We start from the raw sequence: 9,296 nt of genomic DNA, 5'->3' as shown, positions 1-9,296 counted from the left end.
GCATTGCCTTTAGTTATTTATTGATTTTAAAGGTGCATTTTCATCAAGACAAGAGGAAAAGGAAGACTTTTAATGAAATGATAAAATGAAATGAAATGAAAAAACTGATAATGAGGAAAACAAGTGAGTTAGCGGGGTACAAACATACTGGATTGAATATTCTAATTTTAGCCTTTGGAACATATTGAACAGATTTTACATTTATGATGATTTATCACTCACAATAATCTTTTTGAGACGGACGATAATCGGCCTTTTGATCACAAAGGGGGGGGGGGGGGGGGCTCCAATTGGACTCTACTGTCGTGTACCCCGCTTTTGGTGGAGCGGACAACGATACGAAATATATATAAAGACAGAGAAGGTTGAAGCGAAAAGAAGGTTCGGGTGAATGAGATGAATGCGAAATGATGAATATTGATGGTTTTGGTTATTGTTTTAAGAGGACACTTTTTAGTATTATATGAGGTGAAGAGTCACATGACCTGGAGTAGCCTAGATATACTTACCGTACAGGACAGACGTAGACGTGCAATGCTCATAAAGTACTTTTTGAATGTGCTTGTCGGTTCTGCTCGTTCATTTTCATGATCTTGAGATTCAGTGAATTTCAATTATTTCTTACAATAAAGATTTATTTTGGTTTAAAGATGAACTTTTAGGTTTATGTATCATATTGCTCGTAGAATATCAGATGATGGACTTTTTATTTGTACAAAATGAGTTTGTTTCCTAATATATTGACAGCGCCGATGTATATTTGAACAGGACTCAAATGTTATTTTGTTATCGATGATACTTTTTGTAGCGCTACGAGTTAAAACGAGGACAGGAGCGTCGACGGAGAAACAAGTGTCCGCCTTGTGTCTGTACAATACAAATACACTTGTAATGCCAAAATACATTTGCATCTTTCATACTTCTTTTTTTTACATCAAATGTTGTAAAAAAACAAAACTTCATTGATAGATTTTAAAATATACACATAAATAACATACATCTTAGATTAAGTGCATTTGTCACTGCTGATGGATTCTGGCAACAACAACAAAATTGTCGAAATTAAAAAGTCCCTTTTAAAAAAAAAAAAAAATAGATATAATAAGAACAATATTCTTCAAGATTATTCATTATATTCTCCCTTTTTTTTTTTTTTTTGCACTTTGGTCCTCTAAAGGCTGCTTTTGGTCCACTGGAATGAAAACGCAAGAAACAAAAGTGAACTTATTGTAGTTGTATCAGCCTCATGTAGCGTCTTGAAAGTAAAAACAAAACAAAAAAAAAGACAAACAAAAGAAAGGCATCATTCAAAAAGCAATAATTGGTGAATGATAGGAAATCAGAATAATACTAATCCAAATCTGTGTTACAAATGAATGTGATTACTGACTTGGTTTGGTTACAATTGTAATTCTTCCTTATTGGCCTCTTGTGTGGATGGTTTTATTTTGTTTCATTGAATGTTCTTCGTCATGCTGCTTGGAGGAAATGTAATATTTTGTTTGCATTTAAGTCTTATTAGCCAAACCTGCAGTTTAGTGGGAAAAGGCGTGGGATAAAAAGATTCAACAGTCAATAACAAAACTTGATTTCATGATTTCAATTCAAAAACAAAAAAAATTGTCAATGATTTGGATTCATCCACTAATGATACAAATGAAAAGCCATTATGTTCATTTTTTTTCTTACAAAAAGCTACAATTTACCATCTCAAGAAATTGGAATCTTCTATAAAAAAATGCTATTTTACGAAATGAGTTCAAAATTTCAGTTTCATATTTTTACAGTATTATATTTGATGATGCACCTTATGTACCATCTTTTTTTTTTTTTTTTTTGCCCCCACTGGACAAGTGAGACATCCAGCTTTGTATTAAGTTCCGAAGGACTTCAACTTTGTACAATGTGATGTAGAAAATCTACAAGATGTCTGAGTCTGAAAAATATCGATTTGATTCTAAAAGTTGACATTCGTTTTGTTGACATGATGTGAAGTCGGTTCGTACGTCATCTGTTTTCTCATGACATGACAAGTTGTATTGCAACAACCATGTGCCAAAACCCGTGTTTGTACCTTAGCTAACCTCTTGGAAATCTTGTTTCTCTCCAGTAGTCCTTTGTAAACTGGTGCCATGAAATGAAATAATTCTGACTTGAAATAAACATACATTTTAAATGACCATGGCTTTATTTTAAAATGACCTTTGACCCCCTCGCACTAAAACTATTTTCCTTTGAAATTGCTTCATTACATAGCAAGTTTGACTCAATGGAAATAAGACGAGTAAAGGCACGACACATTTTTCACTGAGCTTTAATAACAAAACAGTGACAATACACAATAAGGAAAAATAGAATAGTAACACTGTACATTTTGGACATGATAAATTACAATTGGTGCGTTGGTGCTATACGTGAGAAAAGGACGGCTTGAGAAAAGGTCGCTGGCTCTGCGGCGTGGGCACCGCCAAGAAACCCGGCGTCTTTCCTGTCGCTCCTCTGGACCCTTGGCTGGCAGACTGGGAAGCCCCTCTGGACGCCCAGGATTTGTTGGTACCGTAGCCTCGGCTGATGGAGAACCGACAACAAATTGAGACAATGAAGTCGATTTGTTATCGATGACGAGTTACACGACGCACCCTCGAGAGTTGGAACCGGCGCCTCCGTATCCTTTTCTTTTTTTGTTGAACTTGAAGAAAGGCATTTTCTTCCTCTTCTGCCCTTGCGCGCTCTGGTTGCTGAAGTAGGCAGAGGAGTCGCCGTCCTCGTAGTCGGCTGCTGAACGGCCTCGCGTCGTGTCGATCCAGCCGTCTTGGCCGGCCTCGGGCTGTTGTTCGACTGTGAACGAAGCACGCAGACTGTTGTAATGAAGGCAACGACCACAAGCTGGACATTTGAGCGACTTTACAGAGAACGAGCATGAAGAAATATTTTACCATGGTTTTCCCACTCAGAGTATTTTTGCAGGACCTGGATCACCTCAGCGCCGTACTTGTCCAATTTGTCCTCGGTCACACCGTCGATTTGTAGCAAGACTTCTGGGTTAGAGGAGAGCCTCTCTGCGGATGACATTCAAATAAAACCCAATAAAGACTCAAAATTCACGGTATAAAAATGACAGTTTGAAAATGTTCATTTTTAAAAGATAAAGAAGAATTTGAAACTAAAAATAAACATGTACCATGTTAAATTAACATCAATAAATGTATGTCATATATGTTCACATAATGTCAGCGTTTTATGAAATTCCAAAGATCCACATTTTAAAATTACCAGACAGCTTTTTCAAGGTGGCAGTGGAGAAGATGTTGTAATAGTGAATCCCGAAGGTTTTTCCCAGTATCTTGCAGAGTTCCACCAGTTCCTTGAGGCACTCCTGAACTTTTTGGTCCCTCTGGGAGATATTGGCGGCAACCGCAGCTTTGTTCTTTCTGACGCTGGAAGCACTCTCCGTTTCATAAAAGTTCACCTGCATTGAGACAGCAGTGTCGGGATCGGTCCGTGTTTGTCGGGATCCCGGCAAGCGGCACACGTGACCTGCATGTGTCCGTTGAGGATGTTGACGGCTTTTGGTCCTGCAGAGATGTAAGACACAGCTTGGCCATTGTTGGTGATGTACAGGTCCTCCATCAGGATGTTTTCCAGGACCAGTTTCTTAAACAGGCGGTCGGCGTTGTGCTTGGAATAAGATCCGCCCATTCCAAACATACCCGTCTGCAGTTTGGCAGTTTTGGAACCTGTGGGCGGGTAGTTTTTTTTAAAATACATTTTTTATCCTGTGCAGCAAAAGACATACGGCTGCCACGTTGGCGAGGTAAGTCCTACCTACAAAGATGTCCACCAACATGTTGAGTGTCAGGCGGGTTTGTTTAGCGGTCCGGCCGAACTTAGCTCCAACCTTTTCACAGTTCTCCTGCACGAACCTCACAATGTTCTTCACCTCTTCAGTAACATTCCTCAACGTGTATTCCTGTAAATATCAAATACACACCAAGATTTTGTTTTTACAATGAATATCACTCGTTAATAATCGTGATAATAACAGCGAGTGGATGATCCTACATTTGGCCGGCTGCAGTTGTCACAGGTGACGTCGGGGTTTTCCTTGCAGAAGCCCCTGTTGAACGTCATCTCTCCAAAGTAGGCAAGCAGTTGAATCCTCCTGCAGTCCATCATGTTCTCGCAGAACTGCACCATGCTGCTCAGGTTGTTGAAATGAGTGGCCTTGGCGTTTCGGTCACCTTCTCGGTCCACTGCCGTGAGGAAAAAAGGTGCTTTCGGAGCAGGCGAGACAACCCAGCGTCAAATCAAACAAAGTAGACTCGACGTACTGCTGATGATCCTCTTGATGCGGAGCACGTCGGCGTAGTTGTAGAAGAGAATGCAGTGAGAGATCTCCCCGTCCCTGCCGGCTCTCCCCGACTCTTGGTAGTAGCCCTCGACCGATTTAGGCAGACTGGCGTGGATCACGTAGCGCACGTCGGGTTTGTCGATGCCCATGCCGAAAGCAATGGTTGCGCAGATGACCTGGTGGGGAGGACGTACGTTTGTCGTACCGCAAAGAGCTCCGTTTGGGATTCGGTGAGCGACGGGGGGGACTCACCTGGCAGCCGTCTTGGTTGATCCACTTGGACTGCACGTACTCTCTGTCGCTGTCACTCAGACCGGCGTGATAGGATAGCGCAAGGAGCCCGGCTCGCTGCAGGCTCTCGGCCATGGTGTCGCAATCGTTTCGGGACAGACAGTAGATGATGCCAGAATCGCCTACAAGATGAACGACCAGATTCCGACAAAAATAAATGAGGCCACAGTTTGATGTTGCAGTCATTGTAGTCTCCCAAAGCAAAAAAAAAGTAAGAACTCCCAAAAAATTTTTGGGGACATGGACTCTATAACCATACATTTTCGTTGATTGCCGGAATAATGAAGGGTTCAGTATTTACGTGGATAATGCCTCTTGATCCAATTGACGCAGTCTTCGTCGACCTTTTTGGGTTTCTTTGGCAGTACGGCGTATTTAAGGTTTGCGCGGTTAAAGCTCATGGTGAAGCTGGAAATGCACATTAAAAAAAAAAGAGCAATGAGACACTAAAAGCACAACTCAATTGTGTCAAATCAGAAATACACTTACACCTGAGGACGCGTCATGCTGAGCTGGTGCAGGATATCAGTTTGCACGCGGGGGGTGGCCGTGGCCGTCAGAGCTATCATGGGCACTTTTGGGAATTTCTGACGCAGCTCGTTCAGCCTCTTGTAGTCCGGACGGAAGTCGTGGCCCCACTGGAACATTGAAAAGGACTTTTTCAGTTTGGAGTGGTTCGGTTGTTGTGTTTTTAAAGGAGCTACTACGCACCTGACTGACGCAGTGAGCCTCGTCGATGACAAAGCGAGCCAGGAGGCCTCGCTCGTACAGGTTCTGTAAGGCTGAGACCAGCCTGTTGCTGGCGCTGATCTTGAGGATGGGAACAAATGCATGTCAAGCCGAGAATGGCAAACAAAACAGAAGAAAAATGGAAAACATTGTGGAATGGTTCAGTAGCTCAATTCAAAAGTGGACCTCATATATGATACAGATTTATTTAAAATGTGAAAGAATTTTCAGAAGGTCGATTCCTATGAAATTACAACTGAAATTTGACAATGACGTTCTAACTGAATGAGATGCACGTGTACATAAAGCCATCACCTTCTCAGGTGTGACGTAGAGAAGTTTAATGATGGGTTCTTTCCTCGAAAGCTGTGTGTAGATCTTCCCCGCTTCGCGGTCACTTTTATCACCAGACAGGCTTGTGGCTGGGATCTAAAAAACAAAACAAAAAAAACAACAGAACTCAGTAGATCAACAAGTAAATGAACACCCAAGCAACAAATTGCCATCATACATCCAGGGAGGTGAGCTTCTGGACTTGATCCACAATGAGAGATTTGAGTGGTGAGATGACCACAGTGACTCCAGCTGAGAGACAGGCAGGAAGCTGGTAGCACAGACTTTTCCCACCACCTGCAAGCAAGAAAGCACAGGTCAGCTTTATGAATGTGGACATCCACAGGGATCGGCGTCAGGTGCAAACCTGTGGGCATGAGCACAAACTCGTCCTCCCCGAGGACGGCGGCATTAATGGCTTCCAGCTGGTTGAAACGGAACTGATGGAGACCAAAGCGTTTGTGGAAGATCTTCATCATTTCCTGCGAGTGGGAGAAGTTGTAGCCTCGGAAACGGTCGTGCGCCGGGTTTCGGAAGGTAGGTTCTGCAACGGAGTTTGTTTATGAAAATACTTTTTTTTCAAGGAAACGGTTTTGTCGGCGACTTACCAGGAGAGAACATCTTTGCGGGTTTGGGTGGAGGTTCAGGCGTCGTAGGTTTCCTTTCCCATAAGGACTTGCTAGGCCCGCCTTCCTTCACGGCCACTGAAGCAGCGGTGGAGCTCCTCGGAGTCGCTGCGGAACTTTGCGGTTCGTCAAAGTACTCGGGAATGTCAGAGTCGTTCAAGTCGTCAATGTCAAAGTCGTCAATGTCAAAGTCGTCGAGGAAAACGTCATCGGGGTTCTTGTGGTCCGCTCCTGAAACGTCCGTCTGTGGAGTGGATTTAATCTGTGCTGGAGTCTCTGTCTTCTTCTTTGGCGAGAAGAAAAGATCTTCATCAATGGTCTCATTGACACTGCATATATCTCGAGTTGGTTTTGAGATGCTGTGGCTCGATGGAGAACTACAGATGCTCTCCACCTCCACAACTGATTTCCAACCATCGTCGCAGTTTGGCGGTTTTTCTTTAGAGATGACGGAGGATCTCCTAACCTGAGGAGTCTTCTTTGAAAACGCAGGTAAAATGCTGCTGGATGAATCTGAGCAAGATTTTTCTTTGAAAATGGGATCGGAAATCACAGTGCTGTCGGGCTGCTGAGTCCTCAGCAAGGCGTCACCTCCGGTAATGAGAATTCTCTTCCTGGAGGGAGAGAAGAAGGCGGAGTAGTGCTGTGATGAAATGTCAGGAAGAAAAGTGGAGGTACAAGGTGCCATACCTTTGAGCCCTCTTCAGCAGAAGCTCATTTCCACACGACAGAGCAATGAGCTCGTGTTCAGGAACGGAATCCACCAGAGCACAAATACACTCCATGATGCTGTACAGTTCGTCATCTGTGAGGGGAAATAAACATGAAGGAATCGGACAGGAGGAAAAAGAAAATGAAGGAAGAATGATGCCAAATGACATCCAAAGACAAGACGCGCTCACGTTTCTTTTCTGTCGAGTGCTCAACAGAGGCTTGGCGAGAGGTCACGGTAGATCCTTTGGATTGCAAGTTATTAGTGTTGTTTTCAGCATAGCAAGGCTTGGATCTGTTTATAAAAAAAAAAAAAAAAGGCAAAACAAACAAGTCTTAACAATCATTAACATTAAATAAGAAAATTAATCTAAAGCTGCTGGTCACAATCATATACAATAATAACATTTTTCAAACTGTCTCTAAATTTATTTTGGTAATACAAATTCTGCCTAGTCTTTTCAAGGGGGACTCTGAAGATAATTCGGAAAAAAAAAAAAAGGCTCACATGAACTCCACTGGAGATTTGCTGTGATAGCTTTCCGGAGACGGCGGTACGTAGTCAAGATCATCTTCACACTCCGAGGTGACATCCAACTTAATTGACTTTGGGTCAACCAATTTTGTATTTTCATCTGTGTGAGTGCAAAAGAGACAGCACGTCTTCACTATTTGTTGCCTTTTTAAATTCATTGATGCAAAAAAATCTAACTGTGTGTGTTACCTTTCACGGGCACCTCATTAATGTCGTCTTCACTGTCACTAACTAGAGACTTGGGATAAGCCGGGTGGCGTCTTCTCGGTGTGTTAATTGGAGAATCGTCCAGTTCACTCTCTGCAAGTTCTCCCGCTTGAATTGTTTGCTTTTCATCTTTTTTGGGAGATGCGACTGGCTTGTTATTAGTTCTACTCATGTCCTCATTAAAGGAGGCATTCTTTGCTTTGCTTGGAGTTTCGAAGTCATCTAGATCGTCCCAGTCGTCAATCTGGAATCCAAGCGATTCATCCAAATTGATGGGAGTGCTGACGTTGGTACTTAATCCCGGTCTGTCAAATTTAGGTGGACACACTTTGCCAGTAGACGCCAATGACGACGGAGACCGAAAAGCAGGGACACTGTCCGTGCTGACGTCAGACTTGCATTTGGAACTTACAGAGAAGAAGTTGTTGATTTTGGAATTTTGAGAAGTCTTGGGCTTGTTTGAAAACGTCACAACAGGTTGAGTCACCAAACTGTTTACAGGGACATTGACATTCCTGCTTGCTAAAACATTTGGGCTCGTTACCTTGCTCGGGGTTTCTGTCCAGCTCGTACCCAATGAGGACTTCTTTTTAAAAGAAAATGGCCTGAAATAGCAACAAGAGAGAATTTAAGATGTCATTTTGCAGATGGACTTTTTATTCAGCCTTAATTATATAACACTGCGTGAATGCACAGACCTAAGAAAGCATTCATTAGCAATGTGGTATGCACAACTTAAGGGTATATTGATCTCTTATTAGTCAACGCAAACATGACGCTATATTATCTATGACAGCAGCTAATTCGTGCGATTAGCATGCGACACGCTCGTGGACGGACTGTTGTACTTACCCCGATTTAGGTTTCCCCATATATAGTTTGCTTTGAGCGCTGTTACTGTGTCTCGCAAGTTGCTCCTCCAAATTATTCTGTGGAAGACTGGACATTGTTGCTAAACAACTAAGCTAGCTAGCTGGCTAGCGAGCCAACTTAGTCCGTGTTAACTTCACCGTTCATTCAGGATTTTGTCACGACGCTGAACGTGACAAATAGCCACGGGTACACGCCGAAAGAGGCCGTCGCGTGTTGGAAATGTTACATTTATAAAACGAGAGCGACATTAACTATATGAAAGCAAAAGAAGGGAAAGAGCGCGGGTCAGACAAGGCGCCTAATAGACGCGGCTATTCTACTGGTCGAGATTTCACGCCGGGGAGGATTGTGGGATATGTAGTTTCTAGGACGTAATCAACGCGGCGATTCTACTGGTCAAGAGTTTACGTCGAGGAGGATTGTGGGATATGTAGTATGTAACCAGCGCGCGCCAGACTACAAAAACAATAGTAAACATAAATACAGTACTTAAAAATTGATACAATAGTAAACATAAATACAGTACTTAAAAATTGATACACGGCATGTTTCATTGATATATTTCATGGGCCTATTTTCTTTCATTACAAATGTATATAATTTAAAATGATGCCTGACCTGAAAGACTGCTTCAAGTTAA

General features: G+C 42.6%; 1 protein-coding gene across 2 annotated transcripts; it reads right to left on the bottom strand.

Annotated features, from left to right (window-relative positions):
* Positions 1-2,307: 2,307 nt before the first annotated feature.
* On the bottom strand, positions 2,308-8,970 carry blm (BLM RecQ like helicase). Of its 2 annotated transcripts, XM_085915185.1 has the most exons (22): positions 8,636-8,970; positions 8,328-8,388; positions 7,766-8,237; positions 7,550-7,676; positions 7,233-7,336; positions 7,021-7,135; positions 6,313-6,944; positions 6,072-6,248; positions 5,883-6,001; positions 5,687-5,800; positions 5,354-5,452; positions 5,132-5,280; positions 4,944-5,050; positions 4,604-4,764; positions 4,332-4,527; positions 4,063-4,253; positions 3,826-3,970; positions 3,538-3,737; positions 3,274-3,469; positions 2,937-3,059; positions 2,640-2,838; positions 2,308-2,568 (listed from the first exon to the last, which is right to left on the bottom strand). In XM_085915185.1, exons 1-22 carry the CDS (start codon positions 8,728-8,730, stop codon positions 2,409-2,411), a joined length of 3,942 nt encoding a protein of 1,313 aa, XP_085771311.1. In that variant the 5' UTR covers positions 8,731-8,970; the 3' UTR covers positions 2,308-2,408. The 2 variants fall into 2 exon arrangements, with proteins under 2 accessions (XP_085771311.1, XP_085771310.1); XM_085915184.1 differs by having other exon boundaries at positions 7,766-8,388.
* Between the last annotated feature and the right edge of the window lie 326 nt (positions 8,971-9,296).

The sequence above is a fragment of the Syngnathus leptorhynchus genome, chromosome 6 (assembly GCF_054491065.1).
Source record: "Syngnathus leptorhynchus isolate UIUO chromosome 6, UIUO_Slep, whole genome shotgun sequence".
NCBI lineage: Eukaryota > Metazoa > Chordata > Actinopteri > Syngnathiformes > Syngnathidae > Syngnathus > Syngnathus leptorhynchus.
Note: the sequence above shows the minus strand (reverse complement) of the source record. Positions and strands in the feature narration are given on the sequence as shown.